Source organism: Chenopodium album, chromosome 11, assembly GCF_948465745.1.
Source record: "Chenopodium album chromosome 11, dcCheAlbu1.1, whole genome shotgun sequence".
Lineage (NCBI taxonomy): Eukaryota > Viridiplantae > Streptophyta > Magnoliopsida > Caryophyllales > Amaranthaceae > Chenopodium > Chenopodium album.
In genome coordinates this window covers 21,170,647-21,190,723 of record NC_137844.1, presented here as the reverse complement: position 1 = coordinate 21,190,723, position 20,077 = coordinate 21,170,647, and the positions used below count along the sequence as shown (strand labels likewise).

The 20,077-nt window shown below is 34.6% G+C and overlaps 1 protein-coding gene across 1 annotated transcript in view; it reads right to left on the bottom strand.

Moving 5' to 3' along the window:
* Positions 1-1,590: 1,590 nt before the first annotated feature.
* Positions 1,591-20,077, bottom strand: part of LOC145568723 (Protein phosphatase 2C family protein) — a 28,135-nt gene continuing 9,648 nt past the window's right edge. The window contains exons 3-10 of the mRNA XM_081628142.1: positions 18,419-18,455; positions 18,297-18,341; positions 13,259-13,311; positions 5,333-5,488; positions 4,139-4,222; positions 3,130-3,219; positions 2,983-3,030; positions 1,591-2,085 (exon numbers count right to left, since the gene is read on the bottom strand). Of these exons, the coding sequence (XP_081484268.1) occupies positions 1,975-2,085; positions 2,983-3,030; positions 3,130-3,219; positions 4,139-4,222; positions 5,333-5,488; positions 13,259-13,311; positions 18,297-18,341; positions 18,419-18,455 (624 nt within the window). The 3' untranslated portion in view covers positions 1,591-1,974. The remainder of the gene's footprint in view (positions 2,086-2,982; positions 3,031-3,129; positions 3,220-4,138; positions 4,223-5,332; positions 5,489-13,258; positions 13,312-18,296; positions 18,342-18,418; positions 18,456-20,077) is intronic.

Genomic DNA, 20,077 nt, shown 5'->3' with positions numbered 1-20,077 from the left:
ACATTTTTACTACGCAAAACGAGAGACTTACGTTATTTTTTTGCTAATTCCGAGCTAAATTCGGTCCCTTAAGAACTAAAATGACCCCTAAAACCTTAACCAAATATACCGATGAAAAAGTTTAATTGGATTGCAATTTACAATTTATAAGAACTTTTGGGCTGTAATTTGCAATTTTTTTTTTAAATGGCTGCAATTTACAAAATATAAACTTTAAATGGCTGCAATTCACAAAATTTCCTTATTTTAATGTGTAATTTCTTATAGTTTCATAATTACATAATATAAAGGCTAATATGATTATACATTATAAGTTTTTTGTAAGATAAATTTTATTATTAATAAAATAATAACTTTTGTAGTATATAGGGTAACTTTAAAGTTTAAATACTTTAAAGATAATTTTAACCCGTCTTACAATAAATTAACATACTGCATACACACGCCTTTTTGGAGAATTAGTGAATTCGAATTCTTAAACACTTGCTAATACTGTATTATATAAATATATATAGAGAAAGTATCTATGTAGTATTTAAAAACTGAAAAAAGTAATTACTTCCTCCGTTACGCATCATGTGCAACACTTGTCAAAAAGGAAAACTACACATTATGTGGAACAAACTTTTTCTTTCCTTTTTTGGTAAGTTTTTTACATGAAATTACTATAATACACCCTGTTTAAGAACTAATAGCACAATTTTAGTTACTGATTTAAATTAATTAGATTAGTTAACATTAATAATTCAAAACCCCTTCTCTCCCCTGCCACCATCATCACTGACCACCACCAGCATCGCCGACCACCCATGAGAACCACCGTACCAGACCACGAACACCTTCGACACCAAACCACCGACACTAGATCGAAACCAGACCACCGACAGCAGATTGAAACCAGACCATCGACACCTTTGACACCAGACCGCCGACGCTAGATCGAAACGAAAAAGAAAGAGAATTAGGTGTGCGATTTCGCTGGTGGATTTCGCTGGTACAATTTCGCGTTGTTGTGCTGGTGGATTTTGTTGTTGTGCTGGTGGATTTCGCTGGTACGGTTTTGCATTTTCATGGTGGATTTTGCTGGTGGGTAGGGTTTTGGGATTTTGCAGGTGGTTTCGCGTTTTGGTGCCTGTGGTCAGGGTTTCAGGATTTCACTGGTTGATTTCGGAGTTTCTAGTGGTGGTCGTTTCTGGTGGTTGAGGTTTTAGAGTTTCGCTTGTGGTCAAGTCTGGTGGTGGTGGATTTGCGGAGTTTCAGGTGGTGGTCGAGGTTTAGGGATTTCGCTGGTGGAGTTTATGGTGGTGGTCGTGGTCGGGATTTTGGACTTTCTAATGGTGGAGTTTCTGGTTGTGGGGTTTCAAGTGGAGTACGAATATAATAGTGGTGGTGGAGAGGTGTTAGTTGGTGGTGATGTGGTAGATTATTAGTCATACCTCTCTTTCCTTCACATAATCACTTACCCTTCAATCTTATTAATCAAGACTTAATATCTTTTATCTTAGAGTCTGTGTCAACCTATTTATTGCAGATAATACGTAACGGATGAAGTATTTTATTAACACTAGCTTCTGAAAAATCTTTCAGGTATAATAAAATGTTTTTCATTTGTTATTGCACTGGGAAGCAAATGCAAAAATAATAAAAAAAATTGCTGATCCTAAGAACCTTCTGCGAGGCAGATATACACAATACCAATACAACAAATCAAATAATATCATTCAACAAGCCAAAGTGAGTAAATCATACGTACACCACACGGTAGTGTATGGCCAAATTACAGATGCTACCACACTTTCCCATCCTACGCCATAAAATTTTGTCATTTGAGAAGATACATATTGCACAACATAAATGCAAACCTGCACATATTTAGATATACAGGCGCTGCTGTCAGGACTCACAGCTCATTAAACTTACTGGAACAAATCCAATATGCCTACTTCCTGAAACACTGACTAAAAGAAGTGTGGCCTAATTGCGTCTGAAAACAACTACAACTGCAGTGCAGTTATCCTTGCAGCCTCTCTCAAGAACAGCTTCTCGGACAAGCTGGCGACACACAGCAGCAACGGGTACATTCTCCTGTGAGAGAGAGTCCACATCAAATACACCACACTTGAGATTATTAATGCCAATGATATGTTCTGCCTCTGTTACCATGCCAACACCATAAGAATTTAATTTTAAAGCTGTACCTCAAATATTGATTAATATAATAATTAAGATCCATGTTACTCTTCATTTTACACTTCACTCTAGGCCAAAATCAAGGAAGTCGCAAAATACCCTAGTCAGACACTTGGACACATACCCATAACCAAGTCCGAGCAAACATGAACAATCCTAGTTGTAAACCCTTGCAATTCTACATCTAAGCTCTATTGCCTTATTTCTATTTGTTTTTTCATCCAAAAACTAAAAACAAAGAAAAAAAATGTACTATCTTGGAACTCATGAAAGATATTCGGATGCTCTTGCCTTAAGCACATATGATGCGATGGAAAAGTGGATAAAATTATATATATTGATTCCAATCTCCTTGTATGAAGGCAAACTGCAATAATTGACAATACCCATCCACCATTATGGAAATTTATTACTCTACCTACGGAGTGCTGCTGAAAAATAGGAGCATCATCTTCAATACAGTTTATTTGTAATTCATTTCATTCCTAGACTAGAATATTCCCAATGACCAAGCAGGCACATACACAGATACTTGCATAGGGAACCACACACAACCGAGGAGTAACCAATTAACATTTGTAAAAATACCCATGGCTACTGGCCAATCATTATGTTATAGCGAAGTAATTTGTAAGATAACCTTTATGGAAATCAGTAGACATACAAAGATGACTTGGTCTGAACTCAAAGAACAGAAGGCAATTGATGGAAATACAGAAAGCAATATATTCAAAAGACTAATAACCATAGTAAAAGGGAACTCATAGTAAAAACTAATACAAAGTTACTTACTTTTAAAAGCTTGTGCACAAAATCAACAGCATCAATAGGTCCAAGCACCTAAAATCATAATCATGTAATATAAACCTCCACATTAAGGCATACAATTATGACAAAAAATAAAACAAAATAAAAAAATGGAAGTGAACAAAGCCATACCCCCCAAAGGCCATCACAGCCAAGAATAATGAAGTGATCTTTTTCGGTGAGATCAAACGATTGGATGTGCGGTGTTGCGATAACACCCACCTGCAATTAATGAGTTCATTTTGAAAATATTGACAAGTAGGACAAGGATAGAGCTATTGCCTCTGACATGTCAATCCCATTAACAAATATTATTCAAGTCTCCTTATTTTGTTATACTTGATCTATGAGAAAAATTGAAGTGGGAGCTCATAAAATAGAATAAGCAGTAGAAATGAGAAAATAAATGACACAAGTCTTAAACCAGGGTGGAGAGGAAACAATAATAAGTATGCCTAGGCTTCATTGGAATAAAGATTATCACATGCATGTGGAGTGAGGATGTCTACAACACCCTTAGGGAGTGATGAATTGCGCTCATGTACAACTTAAGTCAAAACAGAATCAATGCTACAAGCTCTCAAGGTAGAAACAACACAGCCATTCTACCAATGAGAATCATGTAGCAACAAACCAGAATTCTCATGAGCACACCAAGCCTATAAAAAATGACTCCTGTCTTGCGTGATACGGTAAAATGCAGGAGTCAATGGTGTCATCTGCGACTTCCCCATGCAAATGATCCCACCTGAAATGTAAGGCCAGGAAGCTTCTACCATCTCATCTACACCATGTGACGATCCCCATATACAAACCTAGTCTACTAGAGTAATTTGATCAGTTTGTAGGCTGGAAGCAACTAGAGTATACAAGGCAATTTGTATGTGTGTGAGTACATGTGCTACTTAGGCTCCAGTGGTGCATATACTTGTTACCCATAGGAAACTAATATTAAACCAATACAAGATGACTTCCAGATGTCAAGAAATCATGAGGACCTCAAAATGACAAATTAATCTCATACTTGCCTCATTTGACTTGTATAGTCATAAAAAATCAACTACATTATTTACAATTCTTGAAAAGCTAATTGATGAAGAATAACTGACCGAAACTTTAAATAATAGCATTTAGCATTTACCTTTTTAAATTGTCGATCACCAAAAGCTCTAGAAACTTCAAGGCGACCCTGCAAACGTCCAGTGGTGCTCACTGAACCTCCAGCCTGCAATCACAGCATGTTGAATATTCAACATTACAAAAAATGATTGGAATTTTTACAAGGCACAATAGTACAACATCTAAAAGTGTTGCCCCTAAACAAACTTGGTGATGACAATGCAATTCATAGAGTTTGCTTATGTTAAGGGTTTATGTTGGATTCTTGAAAGCTTAATTGTCAATAGTAGTCAAGGAAGATCCATAAGTGGAGTTAATCTTGTTTTGTTACTGACAATTGTACCTAAATAGTCCAATTTGTTCCTAGAAACACTTTTATGAGGAATAAAGTGGATAATTTTAACATAGTTGTACAGAACAAAAAAAGTTAAATAATAGAGGAAATAAGGGATATAACCAGCGAGAAGGGATAATAACCTTTCCTCCCATGGAAAAATAAGAAGAAACAAGAATTTTAATTGCTTATGCTGCTTTCATGAATTTAAGATACTATTGGATGGATGTGTCTACCTTTCTAAATCATTTTTTTAAATGGAGAAGCCTATGCAGAACAACATTCAGAAGTATACATCCCTCTCGCTGTTGTATCTCCCAAACCTTTCAGGCCCTAATCCCTTGGAATTATTTTGACTTATTTCATACAACACAGGTTCATATAGATTCTGACAAAAATAAGTCCATACAATGTTAGATAAGTTTGGATACCTTCTGCCAAATGATCCACTTCCTCCATTTTATTATAATCGCACCATTTGGTATAGGCACAAGATCTAAGAAAAAGAGAAAAAAGGGGGGAGTATCAAATTTTCCCATGGGATACAAACAAATGAGAGAGAGAATAGGTGGGGTAATAATGGTTGTTATCAGTCCTTATCACATGAGAACAAGGGTAGTTAGGGTATTTTGTGTGTGAACACAAGCAAAAGGTGAATAAAACATACTTAATAAGGAAATGGTGCTATTAATATGCAACTTCACAAAATAGAAAATGGTGGAGTTAAAAACAAAATGGAGAAAGTAGATGTTATCACATAAATCTGTCCCAAAAAAGGATCAAGAACTCGACAAAAATTAGTGGGTAATGCAATCACGCAAGGAAACACAACCCTTTGAATCTAATTATCTGACAACATTCTTTTCCTGCATCTATTCTGACCTTTTGAATTCGAGCACGCTCCTGCGGGTATATAGCTTTGTGTTCTCTAGTTAAAACAATGGCCCTCAAAGGACTTGAACCATTTGAGTTATTCTGGTCACCACTGTGAGATCTCGCTACCACTGCCTTTGCATCTCCAATGTTAGCAACAAATACCTATAGTGATATGTAATAGAGTGAAAAATAAGTACACAGAAAGATGCATCAAGATTGACATTCATGAACACAAATCTATATTAATAAAAATGTCAGATTTTGTGAGAGCTCTAAACCCCCCCCCCCCCACCTTTGCAATTCTACAACATTTATTATTATTTTATTAATTTTTAAATAACCAATAACTAACTATTCCACATTGTAAAAAGGGATATTCGATTTGGTACCACTAAACTTTAGACTTTTCCAAATGGTATCCTTTTTTTTCTTTTTTTATTTTTTTATTTTTTATATTTTTTATTTTTTATTTTTTTATCTTTCTTCCAAGTGGTACCACTATACTTTCACACTAGTCTCTACTGTAAACCTACCGTTAATAAAATGTTAATACATGCATAGGATGTACATAGTTGATTAATCTATTTACCACTAACTAATCTTTAGTCTTATTTCCCTTATTTTTTTAATTTCTCACTAAAATACTTTCCTATTTAAAGCTTTTAAGGTATCCATCTTAAGCATTTCTCTTTCCTTCTCTTATTCTTAATATGTCAGAAATTTAGAACATATTTTCACTCAAAATTATTGGGAAACATATTAATGAAATCAAAAGAAATTGATAACTTGTTCTAATAACAAAAATCTAACAGCTCCAAAAGCAAAATTCATTTACCAAATCAATTTAGTTCCAATTACAGAAATTGGACTCCAAAGCAAAACCAAAACCTATTCGAATCCATACAACCAAAATTAAAACATCATAGTGGTATATCTCACCTGCCAAACAACCAAGTGAACCAACTATGTAACTGCACATTCCTAGCTCCAAAAAATTGATCTAAATTCTAATAAAGACCATGGTACTGATATGAACATACACCAAATTGCATGTCAACTATTTACTTATTTATTAGCTAAAGTGCATGTCAACTGAACAAACACGAACCATACACAAAATAGAGCCCAAGTCAAAAAATTAGCAAACTCTACATTAACTTGAAAAGGTGAAAAGGGATAATAACAGAGTATGGAAAACCTGAAATCAGTAGGTTGATGGGTGGGGTAATTACGAGAATGCACAACTCTGGTTTACTATAAAGACTAATGTAATTGTTTAATGGTCTTCAGGTCTTGAAAGAAAGATAAAAAAATCGGTATCATTTGGAAAAGCCAAAAGTTCAGTGGTACTAAATGGAAAATCCCAAAAAAAAACCACCTATTCTGCAATAATTAATTTAAAAACACCCATAACTAGATTTGTTTTTCAACACAAGAATATTCCTTGTATTTCAACCCAAGGAATATATCGTGCATAAGCACGGGTTGACTCTAGTCTATATAATATTTCTAGAGCCACTTTTAATGAGATGCTCTAAAAGCCACTATCAATCCTACCTAATTTAAATTTCGAAAATAAAAACGCACTTTGTTTAGAATAGCAACCAATATTGCAGGTTACAATTTCACAACTCACACTTTCTTCCTCTCTCAACAATAAACTACTCTACCAACCATCTCCAATTTATCAACTCTCCCATATGTATCCTATCCACTTCCTCTCTAAACCTTCAATTTCTTAATTTGGGGATTTAAAAACTTTGACACAATTAAAATGCAAGTTGGTCAGTTTCCTCTTTGTCTCTCCTCTTTTCGATCTTCTTTCCACCTTCTGTGTTTTTCTTTTTATCATAAAATCAACTTTTGATACTATCATATAATGGAGTCTTCCCCCCCCCCCCCCCCCCCCCCAAATCATTTATATAGTGTTTAATTCGTTTTCTTATTCATAGATATTAACACTAATGTATAATTTCTCGCTTTTTATGGGAATAATTCAAGCAACCTTATTTCATGAAGATATTAATATATAAAGGAAAAGCATATTCGGTTTCTAATCTAGAGCTTATCCTTGTAGTTTAATCTTACAAATATACCAATAACCAAATGAGAGTGAAATGTGGTAATCAATCAATCGAAGCCTTAATCCCATAAGTGGGGTCGGCTACATGAACCAAATTTGATTATTCCGTGTAATCATCGACAAAGATGTTCCTCCTCCATCCCTTACGATCCAATGCCTCATCCTCACGCAAATCCATATACTTCATATCTTTCCGAACTCCTTCTAAACAAATCATTTTCGGTCTCTGGCTCCCGCGTTTAACCCCTCCATGATCCCACTCTTCCACTCTTCGTACCGGTGCACCATCAAGTCTCCGTCTTACATGCCCAAACCAACGCAGGAGATTTTCCGTTAGTTTGTGAACAATGCTTGCCACACCTACTTTCTTGAGAATAACCTCATTTCTGATTTCATTTCTTAGAGCGTTCTCGCACATCCACCTCAACATGCGCACTTACGTAACCTCCTTCTTTTTAATGTGCTCCTCCTTAGAAACCCAAAATTCTATACCATAAAGCAACACTGGTTTTATGTAGTCTTGTAGAATTTTCCCTCCAATCGTAAGGGAATGCTTCACTCACATAGCACTCTGTGGTCACTCTCCATTAAGCCACCGTGACTTAACCCTGTGGGCCACGTCTTGATCACTGTCACCATTTTTTTGGATGATCGACCCAAAATATTAAAACATTCGCTGAACTCACCACCTCATCGTTTGTCCCCCACCGAGTATTAAAGCGGAATACCAAATATTTAGTCTTACTCCAACTTAACTTGAACCCTCTAGATTCCAACCTTTGCCTCTATTGCTCCAACTTGGCATTAACCCAATCTTTAGTATCATCCACCAAAACGATATCATCCACAAACAACATACACCATGGGACTTCATCTTGAATTGGTCTAGTTACTTAATCAAAAACGGTTGTTAAAAGGAAAGGGTTAAATGTAGACCCTTGATGCAATCCAATTGTAATAGGAAAATCTTTTGTCAACCCTCCAAATGCCCTCACATTTGTTGACACATCCCAATACATATCCTTAACCAGTTCCACGCATCTTCACGGGATACCTTTCTTTAACATTGCCCACCAAAGTACCTCTCTTGGCATCTTGTCATATGCCTTCTCTAAATCAATAAAGATAAATATATTGAAATGTGGTAATAAGAAAAATATATTAGAATTTTGATAATTATGAAGATATACCAAGATACAATTTCAAATTTGTTGAGCATTCCACACGAGAAATTCTCCTCTAATCAGTATGTGTGTTTTTAGTGATTAATATGTACCTAATTGATATTTTAATCAGTTTTGGAGTTTTATTATTAATATGATGGTAAATATAACTCTTGAGAAGGTATTGTGGAATGATACCAAACTCGACAAATTTAAAATTGTACTTTGGTATATCTTCACAATCATCAAGCACTTCTACTATATTGATCGTATTACCCAATTTCTGTCTCATTTGGTTATTTGACATATTTGTAAGATGAATTTAAAGGTATAAACTCTAGATGAAAAATCAAATAGACTAATTCTGTTATCAAGTTGTCTTTATATATAAATCAATATCATCATTAAATCATGTCTCTCGAACTTCATCAACCTAGAATTTGAGAAATTATACATGAGTGTTTATATCTACGAATACATAGAAAACAAATTAAGCACCAAGTAAATGATAAGAAAAAAAAAATCCATTACATAATAATATCAAAACTTTTTATATGTGGCTTTATTATGATAGAAAATTTTTTCTTGAAAATTGTTACTTGTTGGTTATATATGGGTTGATATTAAATCTATTGAAAGACAAACATTTAATAGAGATGACTTACTCTACAACATAAAGTAAGAGCACATTATACAATTAAGTTACACTTGCATTATACCACAAACAATGAAATTATTATTTTTTTGGAAGGAAAAAATGAACATTTGTAATGCATAGTTTTTTTTTTTTTTTTTTTTTTTTTTTTTTTTTTTTTTTTTTTTTAACAAATCACATATTTTGATATGCAACATGAAAACTGTGAGGTTAACTTTTGAAAACACCATCAATTTATCCCTATTAAATTTCAACCAAGATTCTCTACTTCCATGGCCTTCTAACAAGTGCCATATGGTCCTGTAATCCCAATTTTCTCCATGCAAGTCATCTCCCCCGCCCCCCCCCCCCCCTTTTCTTTTTAGATTCGTACTACAAAATCCCCTCTTTCCTTAATGGTGCGAACGATGTTCTCACCTTGCATGCTCAAATCAACACAGTTAGTTATACCTTATTTTAACCCTTAAATGTCCACAACTACTTTTCTCTGAATATCTTTGTTTCTAATTCTATCTTTTAAATTGTTACACACATCCATCTTATCTTCCTTATATGATCCTTCTTAGATCCCCAACATTTTGGCACTAAGGTGCTTGAAACTCTCACTCTACATAAATGCCTTACCTCACGCGGGTTCCAATCCGAATTAGCAAGGGTTTAAGCTCCAAGCTTTGGGAATTGTTTTGTAGATTTAAAGTGACGAGTTTAATGTGAAATATGATTAAAATTCAAGGAGTAATGTTGTAAACCTAGCAAGAAAGAGCGTCTCTTCTTAGTTGCAACTAGAAGAAGATCACAAGTCGCAACAAGTGATATATTTTATTAGCAATCAAACAAGCAATGCTTTGAGGATTAATTTTAAAACAAGTAGAAGTTAGAATAGATAGTTTTACTAAGCTAAGGAAAGCTAATCCCACTTTGCCTTGAATTTCAAGTAAGACACGTCAAACTAACTAACAAAAATCATATTTAAACACTAACTTAATAATTAAAGAAAAACATGGTCAAATATATAAACTATAGAAAATAAGATTCTAATGCAGTTGAGCCCATAAACAAACCCATATGTGAGTGAAAGTGTTGTCCCACGTTAAGCGAGTATAAAAGTAAGAGTGAGTTTTGTGATGTATATCCCATATTGAAAAAAGAGAAAAATGTGGCCAATTCATAAGCCTAAGGGGTACTCCTCTTATTGCCATACTGTTTTGAGGTGGAACCTCCTTGGACTTGTAAAGTGGTAATTCGTGGCGGGTGCGACTGATGTCCACTTAACATGGTATCGGAGCTAATCTGGAATCCGATCCTAAACCAAAATTTACATTTAAAAAAGAGTCGTGAGTGAAGGAAACAAGTATCAGTCTTGTTTCATTAGTGTTTGTGCGTAATATTATTTTAAGTGAGTGAATTTATTGAAAACCATGCCAAACGATGATATCAACTCGTCGTCGCAACCCATAATTCCAATGTTTTAGGGGGAGAATTACCATTTGTAGAGTTTGAAGATGAAAACTTTGTTCAAGTCTTAATAGTTTTGTGAAATAATTGAGCAAGGTTGTAAATAACCCGAGGAAGCACCGTTCGAACCTAATCATAAGTAACAGGATCATCGGAAAAGAGATGCTAAGGCTTATTGCTTCATTCAATCGTCATTGGATGATGAGATTTTTCCGTGACTTTGGGTTCGAACAATGCTTTTTGAAGTTCTTCATTACCTTGGTCTCATAACTCTTGAGACTTGAACAAAGTCTTCATTCTTAAACTACACAACTGGTGATTCTCCCCCTTAAACATTGGAATTAAAGGTCACGACGACGAGTTGATACCACCATTTGCAATGGTTACCAATCAATTCACTAGAAAATCTCACTCAAAAAAAATTACGCACAAACACTAATGTAGCAATGCTATTTTTTTCCTACACACAACTCTTTTTTAATATGAATTTTGGCTTAAGAACAGAACGTGGATTAGCTGGAATACTAACTTAAACGGGCATGGGCCACACCTACCAAAAATGTCTATTTTAGACTTACAAACGAAATAATGCAAGTAACTCTACATTGATCAAAATAAAAAAGTACAAATTTTCCTCCTATGAGACTATGCGTATATATAGGCTAAATACCACTGCAAAAGCATCCCTAAAGAATAGCACTAGAAAAACATAATTATGGGAAACGTGGCTATACACCACTTATTTCCGTTGCTAAAGCATGGTCAATTTTAAAGCAAGAATATTTCAGTGATAAGAAGGTGATGTTGTTAAACTATAGACTCTACATAGCAGTTTTTAAAGCATGGCAATGCAAGATAGTGAAACTTTCCAAGGTTTCTTGCCTAGAGTATCCAGAATTGTAAGTCAAATGAGAATTTATGGTGATACCATCACTAATGAGACTATGATGAGTAAAGTGTTAAGAAGTCTTCACAAAATGAAATACTATAAGCATGTTGTTACTGCAATTTTAGAGTCTAAGGACTTATTAACTTATACATTTGATAAGTTGATAAATTCTTTGATGGCTCATGAGGAGAGAATAGATAAGTATACAAATGAAAACGTCAAGAGGAGAAAGCTATTCAAGTTAAGGGGCAAATGTCGAATGATTAGCATTATCACAAAGGTCAAGGTCGCAGTATGGGTAGTCGTGGCAGTGGTCATGATGGAGGTGGTCGTGGTTCATTCAAAGTACAACGTCAATTCATGAGTAGCATTCAATGCTACTATTGCAAAAGGTATGGTCATAAAGAAGATAGGTGTTCGAATAAACAACGTGATGAGAAGGCAAAACAACACACCAAATTTGGAGAAGAAAGCAAGTTCTTCTAGTCATGTGTTCTTGTTTGTCAAGGTTCATGGTCAAGCTATCAAAGTGTGCATGTCGAGTGTTTTTAGTAGCAATCATCAAGTCCAAGTCCATTCCAGTTTAAAGTCAAGTGTAGCAAAGAGTAGAAGTTAATGGAGTCGTAATGTTGTATACTCCTTTGAAGCAAGGGGGTATGTTAAGTGGCGTGCTTCAAAGTTACCAGGATGTTAGGTTCCTAGTTTTACGCTTATCCTAGGAAGTAGATTTAGTTGGTTGTTTTGTAGTCAAATAAACTTATCACGTATTTGAATTTTAAGTCTAGTGGGATAAGTGGTTTATGGCCATGTTCCCATATTTCTGTTTTCCTAGTCTTAGTCTTTAAAAATGTTTTTGTAGTGGTATTTAGCCTATACATAGGCATAGTCTGATCTCATAGGAAGAAACTCTGTACTTTTACTTTTTGATCATGGTAGAGTTACTTGCATTATTTCGCTTGTAAGTCTGAAATCTTTCGTTTTGTTTTTTTTTTTTTTCTTTTTTCTTTTTTTTTTTTTTTTTTTTGAACAAGAGAAGTCTTTACAAATGAGATTTAAGAGCTTGTAAGCAAAATCTACTTAGAAAAACATTAAAGAACTGTCGAGAATTTTCAAGAACCTTCCGGAATCTTTAAGAAAATTCTGAGAACAATTCAATAAATATGAAATCTTATTACCATCCAATGTTACTATATTCTCGCTTGATAACCTATTAGTACTAAAAGGACCATTCTATGTACTTCATTTTACTCTGATAATTCTTGCCCTCCATTGCTCCTTTTTAGCATCAATTCTAACTCCAGTCTCATCGTTATTGTTCAATATCATCCTCAAACAAAATTCACAATGGAATTATAACCCAGATAGAACTTATTAATTCAAATAATGTTTTAAAGAGAAGGGACTACGTACAGATACTAGTTGTAGCCTAATCACAATAGAAAATTTGACCCCATGCCCAAGAGCAAAATATAGAAAAAACTATTCTATTGACAGACATTAATATGGATTATTCCTTTGAAAGGGGAAAAAAAAAAATCTGCATGCATCCAATGCTTTTGGTACATGAGTACATGAATACTAGTTATCTCATTCAACTGATTAATCAAAGGACTTATAAAGTCATATCTGATCACAAGGTACCTAAGCAAAGTGACCGTAAAAATTTAAGAAACAAATGCTAACTTACTGTTTGTTCCAATAACCATACACATACAGCTGTAGCACCATCCTGCCAACCTCCTGCCAGAGATCACACCAGAAACAAAGACAGATTGTGTTATAACAAAATTTAAAAACATTACAGATGCATCAGAGCAGTTTACTTCATCTTCTGAACACTAAGATAAAAGTGAGGAAAAGTACAAAATTCTCAGAAACAAAATTGCTTATATGCTAACAAACAGAAAATAAAGTGCTTTTCATGATTCCCTCATTTGAATCCTTCCCTTTCACTTACCTTTCCCCAAAGCAATATGATATTAAAAGACAACTTTATGTCTGTATTTCTGTTTTTACCCCTTCCACCCAGGTCATATTTTGGTCTACATGGCTTTCTTTTTCTCCATTATTCAAACTCTAATCTTCCTAAAACAATGCTTCTTGATATTGGGATTTAATAAGTCAAAACTGGCATCAATTTTCCTTCATCTGATCCTTGATAACTGATACTCCGACCCTTTTGAAGTTACTTCATCTTATCCTGAATATACAACTCATAACCTAAGGAGATTTACACCATCTAACAGTACATGTACCTGGATATCTATGAAGCACTGACAGATACGCCAACGGGGACGAAAACGAGGACAGGGGGGTGGAAAATGGCAAAATAAAATTTCAAAAACGGGTACAGGTTACAGCATGGATTCATAAAAAAAACCAATTTAAATCAATACCATTAGACAGATAACTTCATACAATGTGTTGGACAACAAGTAAATTGAATAATTGATATGTATATGTAATTCTTATTTTTATTTTTTATTTTTTTTTTATTTAAATTGTCATTAGTAAAATATAGGGAATCATACCATGTAACCTTGTGTTTTATACGATTTTACTATGTAACCCTATCTTTTACCCTGAGGCAACCCTAAACTTGCAAAACATCATTAAATTGGATCGGTAAGGTAACTCCGTTAATAGTTTTCATTTTTTTTTCTCTTCAATCTCACTAGTTGAACACTCTCTCTCCATTAATGGTGGATCCAAGTAATATAATCTCTCGCCACCTCCTTTTTCTTCTTCTTTACAATTGAAAAACCTGACTTTGAACCTAACATTTTACTCTAAAGAGTGATTTTTCTTCTTTTCTTTTTATTTTAACCATTTTAATTTGAAAATTATTAACAATGTTACCTTTTCCATTCAATTTAATAAGTATTTGAAAGATTAGGGTTAGGAGGGCAATATACATAAGAATAACACGTAAAATACAAGGTTATAAGGTATAATATCCCAAAAATATAAGTATTAGGGTTCATTTAGTATTGCTGTGGTTTTTGGTTTTTTGTTTTTCAAAATCATATGAAATATGTCATATAATGAATCAAAAATTAATCAAACTTAGTATAATCATGATAATTTTGAAATCTGAGAATAGAAACGTGGAAACACCTTCCTGTTTTTGGTTTTTTGTTTAAAAAAAAAAAAAACTGAAAACAAAAAACAAAAAAAATGTGAAACAAGTCCTTAACTTTTTTCTTTTTGTTTTTGACACATTGTTAGTATTGGTACATAAGATAAGTAGCCTTATTTCTCCTCCCAACATGAAAAAATGTAAATTTGTCAAAATAATAAATAAATTACTAAGGGTCCGTTTGGCATCGCTGTGGTTTTCTGTTTTTTGGTTTTAAAAGTATATTACATATGTTACATAATGGATCAAAAAATATTTATACTTATTAAAATCATGATAATTTTGAAAACTGACAACAAAAAAGTGAAAACACCTTTTTCTTGTTTCCTGTTTTTGGTTTTTAGTTTTCAAAAAAAAGGAAACTGAAAACCAAAAATGATGCCAAACAAGCCCAAATTAAAAGAGTGAGATTCACAAACTAGTATAGTTGCCCAATTTATTCTTTTTGCTTGTGGTGAAATTTCATATTTATGAAGTGGGATGGCATAGGGATGGCCATCCCCAAGGTGCCCCAATAATCACTCAAAGTTGTACCCACAGGAGTTAGTCGTACCCATTTTCAGTGAGAGTTCCCAGGGACGTATTTTGGACGTACCTGAGTCGTACCATACCCTATAGGTCCCCGCTACGAGAAACACCTATTGATAGGCGTACCCGTGCTTCATAGCTGGATATTTGTGGCTGGATACACGTTATCCTTATAGTCATCCCTATTTAGTAACACGTTAATTTTTATCTATAAAATAATGATCTCAAAAATCTATAAAATAATACTATTGGTCCCACTTTTCTCCCAACTTCCATGAAACAATAAAACAAATCAATTTTACTCTCCTACCAATTACATTAAAAGATTACCCCTACTACCAACTTACACATAATAAAATACTAAAGTCAATTAATATGGTTAAACCTTTGTACCGGTCAAACCAAGTCAACTATATAGGGATGGGGGGAGTATTATGATCAGACTAGTGTATTGGAAACCGTGAAAAAGAAAATGGAGCAACTACTTAGTAACGCACGAAGTATATTAAATTGATAAGGAAAATTTCTACTTCTTTCCATGAGTCGTTGATAGGGATTGGTAACTAGCAACTAATAAGTTCATTGTACTTCTGATTAATGGTAAATAACATTCACATTTATTTAATAAGAAAATAAAAAAACAAAGTATTTAATTAGTTTAACCTATTCAAAAGCGACATAGGTAATATGTATTTAATTAGTTTAACCTATTCAAAAGCGACATAGGTAATATGTTACTTACGCAATTTGATTATAGTGAAAATTAAACATTGTGAAACAAAAAAAAAAAAAAAAAAAAAAAAAAAGAGTATTAAAAAGTTTGTTATTCACAAAACGGCCTAAATCCACCCAGGCACCCATATAAGAATTGAAAAAAAAAATAGTTGATTAAATTATTATGATAATGTGATCAAAAAACCCATTATAATATTGTTATAATGGTACATATAATACTATTGTACTCCCTTCGTTCCTTATCTACATACTTGTACTCTATTTCGGGGTAACCAAAACTACATGCCTATCTCTATCTAAAGAATGTACTTTTTGACATTATTCCACTCTTTTTGATGAATTGTCATCATTTTTATTTTTTTTTTTTTTTTTTGTACTTTTGATATCATTTACTAACACTTACTCTCTCCATCTCTTTAATAATTACCAACTACCTTTTCTTTCTCTCTATCTCTCTCTAACTCCACATGCATATTTATAATTCCCAATCATGTGTTTTATGGAATCTCCAACATCCTTAATTCCCGTGAAAAATGAGGAATAAGCTCTAGTTAAGTGACAAAGGGAGTAGTTTCATATAAAAGTGGGTGTATTAGTGTATATAATAAGATAACTTAAGTCAACCCAGAAATTCATAATCCATTAAAAGTCAATCATGTGTAACGATTGCCTTGAGCAAGCAAAAGGACTAGATCACATACGTAAGAATGGGTAAGAAAGGACAGAATGAGCCGTTAAGGGAAGGAGTAACGGGGCAGCCTCAAAATCAGTTAGCAGCCAAGGCTGTGAAGAACTGGCAACATATCACATTGTGACAGCTGCAACTTTTGCCTTTTGTCATTATCTTCTTTTGGATGTTTATGTACATATAAAAAGGGGAGGTGGGAGCTTCCTTAGGTAGCTAGAATATTGTAGTCATTTGGGTGAGGAGTGTTGTGACCTCAAGTAACAGAGTGAGAATGGTGGCCTCAAGCCTCCTTGTTAAGAAAGCTTTGCTCTTTATTAATGAGATACCAGCTTGCTTCTTCCCTCCCTCAATCAGTTTATTAGCTTATGTTCTTGAGTATTTTAGTTGTTTAGTAGCACTAATTCGCTACATCATCCCATAAAGGCCATCCCATATCCCATACCCTCCATTCTCACTACCCAAAGCCTCCATTTAATGACAATAGTAATAGCAATAACGTAAAAATGGGATGGAACATTGTCAAATAATTTTAATTTTTCATACGCTAAAAGTCTCAAAACCTTCTTTATATAGTTAGATTGGTTCATATTGAAGTGTTGTAGCATCACTAGCAATTAATGTAGAGATTCTTTTTTCTTTTTAGGTATAATTTATGTAGTACCACAGGCTATGTTCACAGGTAGATGCAGGTGGGTACCACAGTTCAATCAAAAAGCTATAAGCCTATAATAGACACGAATAAAGAGATGCTATCATCATTACCTGAAAATTAAGGTAGCCTCGACCCTTCCCCAAGTGTCTTTTCAACACCCTAACAATGTATAAAAAAAGCTCAAAGTGCGCTAAAGTGAGAGAAATTCAGCTGCGCCTAGGCGCGCCTCAGTATGAACAATTAAAAAATTTGGCTGTAGTTTAGTTCGGATGCGCCTCAGGTGCTTTTGCTGCCCCTAATGCGTCTAACCACAAACGCCTCACCCAGACCATAATTAATGTAGAGATTCTTTTTTCTTTTTAGGTATAATTTATGTAGTACCACAGGCTATGTTCACAGGTAGATGCAGGTGGGTACCACAGTTCAATCAAAAAGCTATAAGCCTATAATAGACACGAATAAAGAGATGCTATCATCATTATCTGAAAATTAAGGTAGCCTCAACCCTTCCCCAAGTGTCTTTTCAACACCCTAACAATGTATAAAAAAAAGCTCAAAGTGCGTTAAAGTGAGAGAAATTCAGCTGCGCCTAGGCGCGCCTCAGTATGAACAATTAAAAAATTTGGCTGTAGTTTCTTTCGGATGCGCCTCAGGTGCTTTTGCTTCCCCTCATGCGTCTAACCACAAACGCCTCACCCAGACCAACTGCCTCATCGCCACACTGCACCCTAATGTCATTGACGGATCTAAAACCTGACAGCTCCTTTTTAACACGTCATTTGGTGGTATTAGAAACCACCACCATCATCATCATGCAAAATGGTTTTATACTAAGTAAATATATATAAACACAAGGTGACAAGCATAAAATCTAAATGCTACGGGCCAAGGACCTCTGTCAATTAGAAAAAATTCACTAAAATAATAACCTATTAAGAATGTAAGTAAAGTAGCTCACATAAAGCAAAAAATCATTGCACTACCAGCTGCACTATCTAGCAGAAGACCTTCATCAGTTGTACGAAAACCTGCAAAATGGAAAAAATGTGTGAACAGATAATTATTTAATTTGTTATTCAACAAGTAGAAATTTACAGCTTTTTACCATCAAGAATCGCTTTTTTGGTAGCTTTGACATCCAACTGCAGCTTAGAAAAATAAACCAAGTAAGATAAAAATCAAGGAACATATACAGCATTATTTAGAATATAAAGTACTGAAAATAAGGCACAAATGGCAGAAATCCATCCAACAATATATCATGAATCATTTACATATAACACCAAGGCTTCATCTAGAAGGTGCAACTAGATACACAGATTGTATCTAAACTTAATTTATTCATCAACAAAACAAGAAAAATGTTTTCCCTGTGCCAGGAAAACTATCAAATCCTTGAACTCTTTCTTTCTCAGTCAACATCCACTCCCTCTCTTTCCAGAAACAGCAACCAAGAATTGTAAATTTGAGTATTAAATTATGGGATTGAAGCCCAGGACACTGTGATCAGATGACCAACAATATTGCTTTGAGCTCATATTGGCAAACCTCAGTGGCAGCTTTGTCATAGCCCTAAAAATTACGCTTTTATTTTATTATTGTATTCCAGCTAATGTATTCATAAAAGAAACATTCTATATAGCTAACAATTAGGTATTATAAGCTGTTAAGAGCTCAAATCCGAAGCGGAATTCAGTACAGGAAATCAAAACTCCATTGAAGCGCTAAGAGAGAGAAAATTGAGAGTAAAAAGAGATACACCTCGTGTTTTGTGTAAAATGAATAGATTAAGGAATAATAATGAGGGAGCAGAGTATTTATACTAGCTGACATATTACAACTAAATTGCAATAAACAAATATTGTAATAATGAGCTGGAAGCAGGTAGTTGTAACTAATTCCCTTAAATGAGGGAGTTAGTTACGTCTGACGTGGCAGCTTCACTGAAGCTGCTTCATGGGGTGTCTCAACATCCCCCCGCAAGCTAGGCATAGGCTTGAACATGCCTGGCTTGGAAAGAAGTTCTGCAAAATGGGAGGAAGGCAGAATCTTTGTGAAGACATCAGCTAGCTGACTCTGAGTAGGAAGATAAGCAATCTCAAGCAACCCTTCAAGTACTTTGTCCCTTGTAAAATGGACATCAATCTCAATATGCTTGGTTCTTTCATGCTGAACTGGGTTCTTGGCTATGTGAATGGAACTCTGATTGTCACAATGCAGTGTGACAGGCTTTAAGTCTGTGACTCCAAGTTCCTCTAATATATGAACCAGCCAAGCAACTTCTCCTGCAGCATTAGACATAGCCCTAAGACAGTTGATTGCTTCTTTGATATCCAGCTGATAGGTGATCTTCCTAGCAACGGAACATAACTGGATATAGACTCCTAGAGTCTTGGCATGCCCCCCAATAAGAATCTGTAAATGCCTGCAAAGTAAGCTTCTCTGAACCATTCATAAGAATCCCCTGACCAATAGTTCCTGCCAAATAGTGTAACACATGAAGGAGAGCCTTGTAATGAGGGATTCTGGGACTTTGCATAATCTGGCTGAGATTCTAGACAGTGAAAGCCAAGTCAGGTCGAGTGTGTGTAAGGAAATTCAATTTCCCTACTACACACCTATAAAGAGCAGGAGCATGGAATAGTTCACCATCATCAGCAGTCAACTTGAGGTGCAAGGGCAAAGGAGTGACAGTGGATTTAGTGACATCAATGTCACAATCAGCCAACAATTCCTTAATGAATTTCTTTTGGGAGAGAGTAAT